The following is a 14,880-nucleotide window of genomic DNA, read 5'->3' as shown; positions in this document are numbered from 1 at the left end:
ATGCACTGGTACATGGTACAGAGAAAGTTTTTACAGGAAAATTGTGGAGAGGAGAAGCTGCTGAGAGAGAGAGAGAGAGAGATTAGATAATCTTTTTCATGGATTTGAGATCTAGAGGAGTAAAAGATACAGATTGAGTGGTTCATGTATCAAAGTTCGAATCTTTTTTGAAGATTTTTCTTTTGGTCAACTTACCAAGGAGGATTTAGTCACAGAGAGAGAGAGAGAGAGAGGAGACTGGTCAAGAACCAAGCTTTGAGCTTAGAAAATGGTTGAAAAGAGGAGTCTTAAAAAAGAACCCAATACTGGAAACGTTATGATTGTTCAGTTTCTTGTGGGTTTCCGGGAAAGTTGCCAATTGGGTTCTGGTAATTGAGCTCTATAAGGAGAACAGGGAACTGGGTTTTGGATTTGGTTGAGATTACCAAACTGGGTCTGGTTCCGGGCAGAGAAAGAGTTAGGGGTTTGAAGGTACTGTGATGAGAAATGGGGGAAAATGTAGCAGCTTTGCACACTGCTGTTAACTCTGTACAGGCACTGGGAAGAGGGTTTGACGTGAACTTTGATACGAGGCTGCTTTATTGTAAGGGTGTGGCAGGGTCTAGGGTACTAGAGGTTGATGAGGAGCACACCAGGGACCTCTGCCTTTATGATGATGTAGTTGTGCCCAATGTTTCCAAGGATATTAAGCGCTCTCAGGAGTCCAGTGGGCGGCGCAGTTCTGGAGTCTGCAGCTTCAATGAGGTAATGCTTGTAACTTTGCTTCTCTTTTTATGCTTGTGTAATTTTATGCCTCACTTATTGTATTTGTTTTGAGGTGGTGGATGTCTGCATGTTGTAGATACATTAGGTTTCTGTATGTTGCTATGGACTAAGGTAATTGATGTTCAGATAGAAAGTATGTCATGAAATGGAACAATTAGCAATGAGGAGCTAGCCCGAATTGATTGGAACTTCCTACATATATTTATTGGAGTAGTTAAAGGCATGTAATTCTGCTCCAAGTGGCCCAATTATCCAAAAAAAATATATTACCACATTGGTGCCCAATAGGTAGAATAAATCTTGAGGAAGGAGTAGAAAACTGACAAGCCAGTCATCAGTTTTAAGCTCAGCTAGTTGGGCACTTGTTTGAGCTGGTTTCCAACTCAAACTCAAGTTTCGAGTTACAATGAAAATATAGCTGGAGTAAGTGCAGTGGTTAAGACCTCAAGATACGTGTTTGAACCAAGGAAATTGATATTTAGATGGAAATATACATCTTGAAATGGAATAAATTAGCAGTTTGGAGCTACGCTGAATTATTGGAACTTCTGAGGTACGTTTGTAGTTAAGATTATTGGTCTGGTTTAAAGGCATGGAATTCTGCTCCAAGTGGCTCCATCTTTTTCCGTCTTTGTTGGTTCATATCTGAAAAGAATATCTTACAACATTGCTCCCCTAATAGCCAATAGGTAAAATAAATCTTATAATTCCATTATTGAACCCATTTTTAATGGAGTAGAAATAGACAAGCTATTCATCAACTTTCAAGTTCCGCTTGTTATGCACTTGTCTGAGCTAGTTTACCAGCCAAACTCAAGGATCAGTATTTAAGTTTTAATGAAAAGTTATAGCTTGAGCAAGAGTTAACAAGTGAAAGGATCACCAGAAGCTTTAATATTTGAATAGTACTCAGGCATCACTCATGATGAAGAAGAACATTTGGAAGAACATTGGTGTGCACTGGTATTTGAGGAGCTGAGGCTACCTTTAACTTTTTGTGTTAAAGTGAGAGACAGAGAGGGACTGTTAGAACTTGATTGAGAATTTACAAATTTTGACTTTGAAGTACATTAATTTGTTTTTCTCAGTGCTTTTTGTCCCCACTTTTGATGAGTTTAGTAACAGGTTTATGACAAATCACTTCCGGCATACAACAAAGAATAGATTTTAAGTTTAGCAAAAACTGACATGTCTGACTTTCTGAGAAGAATCCAAAGAAAGAATCTGGTTTCTGTTGATTGTTGTAAGTTCCATGCTGTGGGCTGCTCATATAGAGATTAATGGGTGCCAATGCTCCCATTTGATATTGGAGAAATGGTACAGAGTTGTCTGTGACCAATGCTTGCTGCTGTTGGAAAACATGCAAGTCCAATATTCATTGCGTATGTTAATATGCTTCAAAAGTATCCAACTGTTGAAAAGTTGCAAGTTCATTACTGATCCTTTACATCCCACTCTGAACTTGTCAATACATATCATCTATCCTGATACGTGTGTGTGTGTGTGTTTATATAATTTATCAATATATCAGTATATTTTTAAACATATATTTGAAATCTTTAACAATCTTCCAATTTCAGATGTATGTATTGGAATTATTCTCCAAATTATTACAATCTTCAACAGAGAACTCCTTAACAAATTCTCTTAGCATCCAGAATGATGTGTGCATCAACCGCATAAATACTATCAATATTTTGAAATTATTTTACATAATCCTCATGGTGAATGATTGCAGATGGTTGAGTATTTTAATCAAAAGTCTAATATATCTGGAGGCTATCCTGTGGGGAGTTTCAATTTTGCATTTAGCTTCAGCGGTTCAAAGCATGTTGATATGGCAGGAACAAAGACACTTTCTATGGATGGCCTCTATGTTCCACTTGCTAAGATCCATCTTTTAAAATCCCCACTAATGTTACAACAAAATGTGAAACAGGCTGTCCCAACTTGTTGGGATCCCAAATCCTTGGCAAGGTATGAATATTTGGAACTTTTGTAGGAAATTAATGATGAAAGAGTTTCAAATCCTAACTATTGGTTACTCTTACTTCCCAGCTTTATTGAAAATTTTGGTACTCATGTCATAACATCTGTAACTATTGGTGGCAAAGATGTAATTTACGTTAAACAACACCAGTCTTCTCCTTTGTCAACCATGGAGATCAAGAACTACATCCAAGACATTGGAAATCAGAGGTTCTCAAACACAGAAAGCAATACAAGTTCAGTTCAAATGAATTTCAAGGATAAGGCTAGTTCCACTTTGTTACATTCCCTTTTTGTTTTGTGTTTTGGCTTGTTTGATTCTTTCTTTCTTTCTTTATTTTTTTTCTTTTTTTTAAGATTCTGATTATATGATTATGCTTTTCAAAATTTCAGGGGTCTGATTCCGGTTTATTCAACAGTCAGGGGATATACCCTCAACCCACCACTGCACCACATCTTGCTGGGAAAGAAGTATGTAACAACTACTGAGCATATATATGTATTATCTTTATTGCACTTGATCAATTATGCTATGTGCATTTATTTTATTTTTGATCCCAAGTTACTTTACTTCTGTATGTGACTGTTACTTTGCCGGAATGACTATAACACCTTAAACTCAGAATTAGTTTACCTTGATTATTAATTTATTATTGATGCAGGATGTGACTGTCATTTTCCGAAGAAGGGGAGGAGATGATCTGGAACAAAACCACACCCAGTGGGCAAGAACTGTCCGGTCCTCTCCAGATGTTATCGAGATGACATTTTTTCCAATAACAGCTCTCCTTGAAGGGGTAATTGGAAGGGAGCACCTTACTCGAGCTATTTGCCTTTACCTTGAATGTAAGATAACCAAAGTTAAATCATAGATGGCTTAAACTAAGTTAAATCATAGATGGCTTAAACTATGTGCTCTATCATTAGTAACAAACTAGTTGTGCTAACTGCATTGAAATGCTTCTTTCAGATAAACCTCCAATAGAAGAACTGAGATACTTCCTAGAGTTTCAAATTTCTCGAATATGGGCTCCTGTATATGACAGAAATCCTACCCACCAAAGAAAGGAACCTGTTTGCCCATCTTTGCAATTCAGCATAATGGGGCAAAAACTCTATGTCAGCCAAGAGCAGGTAAGACCCTTTTTGTGGCAATGACTACTTTGTCTACAGAGCTCTTCCAACTTTTGGGAGGGTTCATACCCGTAGAAGATGGATTTATATCATGTATGGACGGAATGAGACATACATTATATGTAATGCACAAATGCTAAGACATACATGTCCTTGAGATGTCTAAATGACTCTTCAGCACCAAATGAGTAATACCTCAGAAGATGAGCTATGCATTTCATAATTTCTCATTGTGCGTTTAATACATCGTTCAATGGCATGAACAGTAGGTATAAAGATTACTTGTTATTCTAGTTTATTTCATGTATTCGTTTTCAGCAAATTTTTTTGCATGCAGATAACAGTTGGACGGAAGCCAGTGACAGGCTTGCGGTTATGTCTCGAAGGAAGCAAGCAGAATCGTCTTTGTATCCATCTTCAACACTTGGCATCTCTTCCAAAGATCCTTCTACCATATTGGGATTCCCATGTAGCAATTGGTGCTCCAAAGTGGCAAGGACCTGAGGAGCAGGATAGCCGATGGTTCGAGCCAGTGAAGTGGAAAAACTTCTCTCATGTGAGCACAACACCTATTGAGAACCCTGAAACCTTTATAGGCGATCTCTCTGGTGTCTACATCGTCACAGGAGCTCAGCTTGGAGTGTGGGATTTCGGATCAAAAAATGTTTTGTACATGAAGCTATTATATTCCAGGCTGCCTGGCTGCACTATACGAAGATCCTTGTGGGACCATTCCCCAAATGAAAAGTCAAAGAAAGGGACGTCTGCTAGTTTAAATGTCAATGCCAGTGACTCAAGTTCCGGTTCACATGTTGCGGGTAACAAGTTGATGAAATTTTTGGATATGTCCGAGATGAGCAAGGGGCCACAAGATCATCCAGGTCATTGGTTGGTTACTGGTGGAAAGCTTGGTGTGGAAAAAGGAAAAATTGTCTTAAGAGTGAAATATTCGCTGCTAAACTATTGATTGTGTATACATTTGCATGATGATGTGCAGTTGCGGCTTTTTGTTAGGTAAAGAGGCAGCGTCTTTTCAGGTTCATCTAGCATACATTGGCTGTGTAGTAGACTTGAGAAGAGGATGTATTTGGCTATGGTATTGGACATATCAGGGCTTTTGCTAACTTGATGGCAAAGTTGGTCGAGTTTCCTAGTCCAAGAAAACTACCAAGTTCTCTATTAGAGCGAGTAGAGTAGATGCTGCGTCTTGTAATGTGTTTGTAAGTAATTTCTAGTAATTTGATGAAACAACACTGTAGATCATAATTAAGTGAATTATATATATATATATATATGCTTCTGTTGCCTCCCATTTTCTGTTTTTTTAGGAGAATAGTTTAGGACAACATCTAGTAAAGACTAAAGAGGAACAATGACGGGTGTATCGGCTCACCGTTATCTCTCGAACTGGAAACAGGTTGAAGATCATTGTAATAAATACTAATAATGCTGAAATAACTGATATAGAAAGCGATGAAATTACCTGTGATTCCAAGTTTCCAACTCCTTAGATCAAGGTTTGGGGTGCGCCTAGTAACAGTAACAGTCCTCCCGAGTGAACACTAACCAAACACAATGGTTCAGAGATGTAGTCAAATTCGCAATGCCAATCTATTCCTTGTGAAAGTGGACTTCTAGATGTTGAAGTGACTGCGGAGCTAGCCTGTGTAGCTTCTCAGGAAATCGTGTGGAGGGAGCTTTGGATGAGCCAACACGATAGTGCAGTAAGTTGAAAAGTTGGTGTTGACTGTTCCTTGAAATTCCGTTACTGTCTCCATTCCCTCCATATACCAAGAAAATTAACTCACTTCAAGGATGCTATCAGAAGTGGTGCTTAGTTTATCAGAAAGGTCAGCAAAGCCACCATTAAGCATATTCATAGAACAGAGAACATGTAGTTACTTTGCAATGTACTGTTACAGTCTAATAGGAACTCAATCCTAACTGTAATAAGGTTGGTTTTTCTTTTAGAAGTTTAGTGTTGCCTAGTCTTGCCAGACACTCGTGATGTTTGGTTGACTTCCTAAGTGGGGTGTTATATCAAGGATCTATTTAGTCACTTACGGAATTGAAATCCATTTGTAAACAGTATCTATGTCTACGGAAAGCCCTTTTAACTGAAATCTGAAACTTAAGTCAATCTTTTTGAACTTCAACTTATGTTTGGAACTTGGTTGCTCGTGTTGTTGAGGGATTTAGATGGTTTTCCGATACTAGTTGAAATGCTTAGTTTTTGGTATATTTCTGGCGCCCCAGGTGCATTCTCATCTGACTTGGCAGCGCTAGGTCTTAATTTGCGTGATTTGAAACCGGAGACCCCATTAGGGTGATGTGGAGTCCCGCACCGATCCCAGAATAAATGTTGTACTTTAAACTCCCCACCCATGCACCTGCAATGCAAATGATATACGATATACCGCAATGCTAAATACAAGGAAGGCTTGCGGATCCCCGCCCTTGCAACACGTTTTTGTTTATATTTAGTAGGAGCCTTGAACATGGCTCTTGTAACCAGTGTATTCCGTGTTGTAATACTCTATTGACGTACTTATTCGGAGAATGCTTTAAGCAACATTTTCTCAAAGGAACTAGGCAATAAGAAGAATTTCCATGCTATGACTGATATTTTATAGAAAAGTATGATTAGCTTTGGGTTTGTCTTAGGTTAGTCTTACTTCAATAAAAAAAGAGTTCTGCTCTTTTCAAAATTTGACGCGGTTTATGTCTGCCCATGTTATAGCCAAACTTTAGAGCAACTCAAATCATGGAGTCAAAAGCCAAAATGGCTCTCCCAATCAAAATCCACCATCTCCAACAATAGCCAAGGTAGAGTCATTTTGGCTTTTGAGCTAAAAAGGGAGTCAAAATGACTACACATTGTAGAACGAAAGCCATATGTGGTGAGACATGAATTGAGGTGGGCTCCAGCAGCATGTGATGAATTTATGAAATGACTTTAGCTTTTGACTAAAGATGGTTGGAGATGCAAAATATGAATGAATAGGGATGACACTAGGAGAACCAAATTTTGCAAATGACTTTGACTTTTGACTCAATTGTTGGAGATGCTCTAAGTTAGTTAGTTGGGATGTACAAAACTTGCATTTATCTCACTGATGTCACATTTGTAACTTTATCTTACAGTATCAATGATGCAGAACCATTTTATTCATAATTTATAAAAAGGGATGTGTAAAGATATATATAAATCACTGCTCTCCAAGATTTATCTAGAATTGACCACCTTCAAAGGTCTGTCCAAATTGCCAACCAGCAGGAACGACATTATTGTGGGTGAGTGTGGCTCCATCACTGGTTGTGATTTTGAAGGAGAGGGTTTGGCCATTGAGGTAGGAATTGCTCTGCCAATTCTGCCCCCAGTTTCTTGACATTGGTAGCCACCCTGTCCTAGATCCCTTGATGGACACTGTTTTAACATCCCCTGCACCCCCAACGTTTGTTATCAACACCAAGTTGAAGTATGAGTGACCATTGATGGTGAACCTTATGCCTCCTTTCTTCTCACATGGAACCCTGTCCAAAACAAACACAAAAGAATTCAAAGTCTCTTAACTAAGCAACAATGTTATTTTCGGTTATCAACCAGTAAGTAAACACGAAAACAATAGCTCATCATTGAATAAATAATGACTTATATCAACGGTCTAATACGCTATGTTATCATATTATGATCGATACTAATGCTAGATCCACTATCAGGCAAATAGATTCATTTCACCGTAAGGATGTCTAGCATCTCATATAAAAACCGTAAACTTCATATTGACAAAACGCCCCAAACTAAATGCGTTATAGTTTTCTCTTCTATGAGGGAATGCACTTCTATTGAAGAACTAAAATACAATTACCTTCGGAATAGTACAGGGACAATCCCAGCACGATACTCAGCAATCTGCAAGAAAGCAGGCTGAGCCAAATCGAAATGTTCAAGAGGAGGATTGCACCACCCACCATTGTCGTTGGACAAAGCTTGATTAGGTGGGCAGAGGTTGGTGGCAGTGACAATGATGTCACCATGGAGGCACCATTTGGGGTCGTCGTTGCATCGCAATTGGTAACATGCTCCGCAGCTCAAACCACTGTTGAAGAGAGCAGTGCTTAGAGCTGCGGTGCGAGTCCCGTACCCTTGGCTGTACAAGTTTCCATAACCACATGCACCTCCTACATCAATATTTCTACCTCCATCAGACCATCTCAGTATGTACATATGGAAATACATATAGATCGAGTTGATTAGTTTGTAGCTTACCCATTGTGCCAGTAGCATCACTTCCCCCATAGAATGTTGCATGTGCAGTTTGCCATTCTCCGTATTCTCCACGACTTCCCTGACAACCAGTCAAGGGGATCAGCATAAAGAAGAGCAATTGCAGGATCTGCATTGCTTTCTTAGCCATTGTGTTGGTCTTATATTCAGTTATGTGTGAGTGATGACTGTGTGAGTGTGTGTGTGTGTGTGTGTGTGTGTGTAGAAGAGATGCTATATATATATTAGTAACGAAGGGACTTGGAGCATGGAAATGAAATTAGTAGTTTGAGGGCCTTTGCGGTTGTCACGTTTGAGTTGGCCCAACTGCCATACTAAATGATCTTAATTGAATATCATTTAACTCACCAATAAATATATTATCCGAAATTTTGAATTACCGAACGAAATAATTTGTTTGTAAAAATTTATCATAAAAAAGTATAAAATTTGAAAGAGTACATATTTATTGGTAAAGTTTCCAATAAGAAACACTGAAAAATTACAAACCCTCTAATCGGTTAAGTATCCAAAGGACAAAATTAATGTAATATATATATTGAGCTCAACTCTGATTCTCATTCAAGCTAATAAACATTTGATTATCAACTCTATAATTAATAATATGGGGGAGATGACATATGCTCTCTTAAGAGCATTTTTGGTAAACTCTCTATTTTAGCCCCTTAATTATTTTAAAGAGCATATTTAGCTTTCTATCTATTTTAACAAATGCATCAGATACCTAAGTGACTCTCCATTATAACATTTAGGCTTTAGCTATCTCGCTCCTAAATATAGAGAGCGAGATGAGACTCTCTATAATTTAAAACATTATTTTGAGTTATTTTATGTAATTTATAAATACATTTAAACTATTTAATCTTTATTTAAAAAAATAATATAAATTCAAAACTATCTAAAATAGAAAGCACTGATACATATGTATTTCTAAAGTGGCTAATCAAAATAACTTTTTAGCTATTTTGCTAAAATTTGACTAAAAATGGCTAGTGTTGCTAAAGATACTTTTAATGCACCATATATATTCTCTTCCCTTGCTTATGATTTTGAAATTCACTATCAAGTTTTGAATACGATAACTAAACTCTAAGCTCACCATCGTTCAAGTTAGTTCTAAACCTTAAGAACTTGAAACCCCGATTAACAAATCGGATGAAATCATGACATCATGTCGAGGTGGTAACATTCTCCAAATACTGTTATTCTCAAATTTCAATTTGCTCACTTTGAATTTGACTTGTCATTTGATTATCATATATTTAATAACCGACTAGTAGGTTTGCACAAATCCCTAACCACATAATTAATCATATTGTCAAATGTCAAACCCCTAGCTAATACAACAAATTTCGGATGATCTCCTCAAAAAAAAAAAAAAAAACAAATTTCGGATGATAATGTAAACTAATCATCTTTTTAGTTTGGAGGTGGTGGAGTAGTTTTAGAAAACTAAGTATGAAGGATGACGAGAGAGTAAGAACAATAGACTAGATTAAGTCAATTGAAAGAGAGGTTTGAATTTAATTCGTTGACCGACTGCCGACCAATTAGAAGTGTTGATAGAAAAGTGATCGATATGTCAGGCTAGCTGATCGATGTGTTTTCCCTCACAATCATCCTCTCATCAAATTAGCGTAAGGCTCAGTTTGGGAAAATTAGGATTAATTTATAAGCAGCTATATAACTTTTAGCCTATAAAAGTTGTTGTTTTCCAATTTTTATAAACAGTAACTTAATGGTGCAACTTTTGAATAAGCTGTTTTTAATTTTTTTCCAAATTTCATTAAACACCTTTTGGTGCTTGGTGCTTGGTGCTTGGTGCTTGGTGCTTGGTGCTTAACTTATAGTTAAACAACTTTTTGAGATGTGCCAAATTGGGCGTAAGAATGATGAAATGTGCCGAGTGAGTCTCAAAGAGAACTAGACAGACAAAAAAGTCACTCAATCTTCTTATTGTTATGTGGTCTTAGGAAGAAAAGTTTCTACATTATTCTGTTCCAAAATTCATGTTCTAAGGCGTCCAAAGTTGCATGCAGAACATGTGGATGTTTTTCATTGTTTTTCCGATGAAAAAAAATGACATCGAAAATCTATAAATGAGACATGCGATGTAGTGGAATAGCCATGATTACTAGTATTCCTTGATTTCAAAGTTTACAGAGTAGAAATGAATTCAAGTTCCTGCAGTTCAATTTGGATGAACGCATAAGAGGCCATATTAGAGAGGCTTCCCGAGTTATAAAATTCAGATTACTCATGTAGCAGATGTACTCATTATTTTACTATTTTACTACAATAAGAAAACAAGAAAGTTTCCATTGGAGGTGGATCAGCCAGTGCAATCAAACTTAAATTGAATACACACACCAAAAATAAGGTCGATGAACAAACACAGATAGGTCAAGTTCAACCATGGACATTCTGAAGGTTTGAGCCGCTACTGTTTGATAGTGTTATATTCATTTTCATTGAATTGTTGGTTGGATTATGACAGATTATAACTGTTTCTAGGTGGTGAATAATTGTCCCTTAAAAGTTCTTCTGGTGTAGCTTTTTGGTAAATGACAGTTAATTGATAGAGCTAGTTTTGATGATGCGCTTAAAAGCCTACCATACTGCGAGGAGTAAGGACAACTGTGACGTAAAAACTTTGATTATTCTTCCTCCACATTTATCAAACAGCAACGGAGATGTGGTAGAACCGTGGGTGGAAGGTTGGTCGAAATGACTAAACATGGCTCGAAATAGTCTTTTACACTTTCAGCAGTTTTGGTATTTCACTTGAACGAGTTGATTCACATCTACAAGTTCTAGTGAGATTAGCGAGTCTGAGGTTCTGACGCAGTCGGAAAGATCACCTAGGTTTACAAGCAATAAACCTAAAACAAAAGGTTTTGGAGTCCAGCAGAGATAAAAGAGATAAATCTCAATTTAATTGAAAATATGATAAAAGATAGTTCCAATCGTTTAAGGTTGCTTATATATGAGAAAAGAAACCCTAGGACGACTAACAATGAAACCCTAAAACCCACGGGTAAAAATAAAACAAACCTAAAATAAACTAGGAAACCGAAATTTCAAAAAAACAGTAAATTGCAGTTTTGAGGCCCTAAACGACCCTGAAAGGCCGAAAAAGCCCACACGTCGTGGCATAGCGACGAGTTTTGTTCCTGGCGCGATTTCCTTTCCGAAAAGCTATGGCGCGCTCCTATCGGACACCGAGTTCTGTCGTGGCTACTAGTAACTATTCGTTTTCCTCCTTTTGCACGATCAAACTGCTCTTCAAATTGGGCTGCCATCCGTTCTTGTTCATTCTAAATTGAGTGCATCATTATAATATGCCCTCTATCTTTAGAAGACGCCCTCTACCTCGATTTGCTCAAGATACCCTCCCAGGGTATTTCGACCACTGTAATTGTTTGTTCTTTTACATAACCACACGTATGGATGACAGTTTAGTAAAGGTTGTAAAGCTAATGATAGCTAGCCAACACAAAAGTGAGTTTCCGAGAATAAGCTATTCCATATGGCTTAGTTGCAATGCTCCGGAGAAATGTGGAACAAATGAAAACGAATACCCATTGCAAATAAATGTCTCTTGAGATAAGATCCATACATGGAGTCTAAAAGATTCTTCCGAGGTTGGAGAGCTAATAATAGAAGATAAGAAGAGTTGTTATTACACAAGAGTTGAATCAATTCATGGTCTTATCTAAACAAAAAAAGGATCCATTTCACAACTCTGAAATGTAACTCAGATAATTAAGAAGGCTATGCTGTGACAGAGAGGCATGGAAATTCAATTTGACATGTCTTCGAACACCTTGGCAACTTCTTCATTTGGAAGTCCGATGAACTGTCACCTTATCCAAAACCTCACCGTGCTTCAACAAGTATTCTGCCACTTTCATATGATCTGGCCTCCCCCTGTACCCACGTATACAAATAGTCTTCAAGTGTGACACCAAACAAACAGGCACATTCTCTGGTGGATTCCATTCATGATGTAATTCATCCGGATCGTGTCGACATAGGCAATCGCAGCTCTAAAGATTAACATAGATGGGATAAATTAAAATATTTCAAAATTCTCATTTATCAATACAGTTGGTAAGGGTGTAAAGCCATGTACACTTGCCCTTTTCAAGACAAGAGATTCCAGATTTGGCGATGCATTCAGAAAACTAATCAATGGTTGCCAAGAGCAGCAAGCTTGAAGAAGTAGCTTCAAGTGCTTCAAATTAACAAATGTAGGGAGATGATACTGATGTACAATGTGGGGATCCTTTCAGAAATTATGAAGTAAAGATCAATCAAAAACTATCACAATTAAACATTTTCTCTGCGTAATATAGCATTTCAGTTAATAAACTTGAGTGTCTAGAAAGGATTTAATCCACTAAGGGAACCAGTTAGAGCATACTTACCCCAAAAATAGGAGCTGAAACTGACAGGTAAGTAACATTCAAAATTCCTGTGAAAAGCCTGTGCAAATTATCAGCAGCATCAAGGTGATAGTCAAGCTCTTGACCTGCATGCAGGTCTGCGCGCAATCAATCTTGGCTTCGTTCAGGGATTTGGCATTGCTCGAGGAATAGATTGCCAAAAGATTGCCGTGGAAAGTGAACTTTTCAAGATTTGGAGCATTGGCATTGATAAAAAGTTTGTGCTCATATTCTACTACCTCTAGATCATATGTTTCCAGGAACAAGCTTATTTGTAGTCTTTTCAGCTTCGGTGCAGAGATGTTAACGTTAGAAACTGAATCATCATCATATTCAGGGTCCGCATCAAAAATCAACTCTTCAAGTACAGGGCAGCAAGAAAAGAGGCTCTCCATCAGATGAGAACCAGAAAATGAGACTGAAACATGGAGAAACTTGAGACTTGGGAACCAATTTGGTTCAGGAGTAATGGTAATAAACGATTGCAGGCTCAGCTTCAACTTCTCCAAACTTTTCATCACGAAAAGGCTTCCTGGCAACTCGAAATACTGGGGCGGAAGTGACGAGTACACAGAACCCATGGGAATAATACCAAGATCGAGTTCAACAACATTACAGCCAATGGCAGTGCTAGTCCAATAATCAAACAGAAGGGGATCCACCATCTTAGTACAGCAAATGCGGAACCGATGAACTTTCAAGGAGTCATGAGCGAAAAGTACATTATCAAGAAACATCGAAAAACTATCGCAGTCGAATTCTTTTGGATCATAATCACATAAGTCTATAGTGGGCACAGAAGCCCACACATTCTCCCTCTGTGTGATAAAACACTGGTCTTTACAGCGTCAACTGTTGAAAGGAAAGACAGAATGTGGCAAAGAATTGCATCTGGCAATTCACTGAGTCTATCTTCGGTGCATCGTTTTCGTCGACGCTTTGAGTTCGAACCCTTTTTCATGTGATAAAATTTCTGTAAAAGCCATACGAATTTCTAAGCTAGTCTCCCAGGGAGAGAGAGTTAATCTAAACACAACATTCAGCGAAATCCTCAATATTTGCACAAAGATTTTTCCCTATTAAAGATCTAGTGGTTTTCCATTTAGCGGTATAAATTATAAACCTTTGGCACTAGACAGCATAACTTATAAACCTTTGGCACTGTACTTGTTCTTTTTCTGGGTTTCTTACTTTCTTGGTGTCCAGAATGTATACAAAACCGCACTAAAGAAAAACAGAGGACATGCAAACTTGAGGAATTGGCAGACAAGGAAACTTTAGCATTGGGAAAATACCTGAATGGTCGAGTCGGTTCTGGGTTTAGGGTTCCGGGATAGTGTGTGGTTGCTCAGGAAAAACAGGAACTACTGTAGTAGTGTTGGTTGCTACGCGCCTACGCCAATCTTGAATCTTCTCCTCGAAATGGTAAATAGTGAAGAGTGAGAGTGAGAGTGAGAGTGAGTGTCTTTGAGTCATTGAAGCTGGGTTGAGGCTTGGGTGGGCCTTAATGCCTAGTTAAGGCCTATGACGTTGCCGGCCATCTCGGTGATCCGTAGAAGAGGCATATATTTGAAACCCAAACTTATTTGATAAGCTAAATGTATAATTTATTGCCCAATTTTTCCTAGCTGGATTATTATGGTATTGGCAATCACCTAGGAGGTGCTTTAAAATAATGGCAATGGGGCTAGTAGTCATCCGGTCATTTTTTTGTTTCTGTTTTTAAATTGTGTTGCTTCTCTTTAATTTTTTTGAGAATAATACTCAACCTTTCTATTAATAATAAAAAGAAAAATTACAAATTATAGATGTAGAGATTACATCAAAATGAAAAATAGCAGAAAAAATACTAGATGCAATAAGGTATAAAAAGCATTTTATGAAGCATTAGGCAGACCCTGGGCTATGTAAAATGGTAGCAATAGTATGGTCAACCATAATTCCACACAAAAAAATGCGTCTAATAGAGGGTGACCTTCTATCAAGATAACTGGCGCTGACCTTACCCACTCCACAAAAATTAATACGTCGAGTAGAGAGCAATCTTCTACCTAAGTAGCAAAAATTCCAATTCCAGAGTATAGCAAAAAAAAGAGTCCGTAAAAAATCTCCTAGATCCGAGATGCAAATCCAAATAGAAGACAGAGCCCAATCAAAGGCCATCTTGAGTAGCCCAAACAAAAAGCAGCCTAGGTTCACAGTTGGGCACCCAGACCTGCCTTGTCCTCAACCCCAGCAGCTACGCCACCAATCCTC

General features: G+C 37.9%; 3 protein-coding genes across 4 annotated transcripts; 1 reads left to right on the top strand and 2 right to left on the bottom strand.

Moving 5' to 3' along the window:
* On the top strand, window positions 1–5,200 carry LOC112193357 (MACPF domain-containing protein CAD1). Its single transcript, XM_024333463.2, has 7 exons — window positions 1–744; window positions 2,504–2,742; window positions 2,824–3,019; window positions 3,148–3,225; window positions 3,417–3,600; window positions 3,725–3,888; window positions 4,226–5,200. The coding sequence occupies exons 1-7, from the start codon at window positions 487–489 to the stop codon at window positions 4,853–4,855; spliced, it is 1,749 nt and encodes a 582-aa protein (XP_024189231.1). The 5' UTR covers window positions 1–486; the 3' UTR covers window positions 4,856–5,200.
* A 1,767-nt stretch (window positions 5,201–6,967) lies between these two features.
* On the bottom strand, window positions 6,968–8,359 carry LOC112191658 (expansin-A2). The gene is made up of 3 exons (XM_024331050.2): window positions 8,159–8,359; window positions 7,758–8,070; window positions 6,968–7,422 (listed from the first exon to the last, which is right to left on the bottom strand). The coding sequence occupies exons 1-3, from the start codon at window positions 8,304–8,306 to the stop codon at window positions 7,119–7,121; spliced, it is 765 nt and encodes a 254-aa protein (XP_024186818.1). The 5' UTR covers window positions 8,307–8,359; the 3' UTR covers window positions 6,968–7,118.
* Window positions 8,360–11,762: 3,403 nt separating this feature from the next.
* On the bottom strand, window positions 11,763–13,412 carry LOC112191659 (F-box protein At3g62430-like). 2 transcript variants are annotated; one of them, XR_005807725.1, is made up of 2 exons: window positions 12,607–13,412; window positions 11,763–12,464 (listed from the first exon to the last, which is right to left on the bottom strand). XR_005807725.1 is itself a non-coding variant. In XM_040515804.1 (2 exons), exon 1 carries the CDS (start codon window positions 13,359–13,361, stop codon window positions 12,645–12,647), a length of 717 nt encoding a protein of 238 aa, XP_040371738.1. In that variant the 5' UTR covers window positions 13,362–13,412; the 3' UTR covers window positions 11,763–12,225; window positions 12,607–12,644. The 2 variants fall into 2 exon arrangements, 1 of the variants encoding a protein (XP_040371738.1); XM_040515804.1 differs by having other exon boundaries at window positions 11,763–12,225.
* Window positions 13,413–14,880: the final 1,468 nt, after the last annotated feature.

The sequence above is a fragment of the Rosa chinensis genome, chromosome 3 (assembly GCF_002994745.2).
Source record: "Rosa chinensis cultivar Old Blush chromosome 3, RchiOBHm-V2, whole genome shotgun sequence".
NCBI lineage: Eukaryota > Viridiplantae > Streptophyta > Magnoliopsida > Rosales > Rosaceae > Rosa > Rosa chinensis.
Note: the sequence above shows the minus strand (reverse complement) of the source record. Positions and strands in the feature narration are given on the sequence as shown.

Excerpts from the sequence above, each read along its gene's own strand:
- LOC112193357 (XM_024333463.2), top strand. The coding sequence starts at position 487 with ATGGGGGAAAATGTAGCAGCTTTGCACACTGCTGTTAACTCTGTACAG. Across the intron at positions 2,743-2,823 it reads GATCCCAAATCCTTGGCAAG|CTTTATTGAAAATTTTGGTA; the intron begins GTATGAATATTT and ends CTTACTTCCCAG. Across the intron at positions 3,226-3,416 it reads CACATCTTGCTGGGAAAGAA|GATGTGACTGTCATTTTCCG; the intron begins GTATGTAACAAC and ends TTATTGATGCAG.
- LOC112191658 (XM_024331050.2), bottom strand. The coding sequence starts at position 8,306 with ATGGCTAAGAAAGCAATGCAGATCCTGCAATTGCTCTTCTTTATGCTG. Across the intron at positions 8,071-8,158 it reads TGATGCTACTGGCACAATGG|GAGGTGCATGTGGTTATGGA; the intron begins GTAAGCTACAAA and ends ATATTGATGTAG. Across the intron at positions 7,423-7,757 it reads GTCCCTGTACTATTCCGAAG|GGTTCCATGTGAGAAGAAAG; the intron begins GTAATTGTATTT and ends TGTTTTGGACAG.
- LOC112191659 (XM_040515804.1), bottom strand. The coding sequence starts at position 13,361 with ATGTTTCTTGATAATGTACTTTTCGCTCATGACTCCTTGAAAGTTCAT.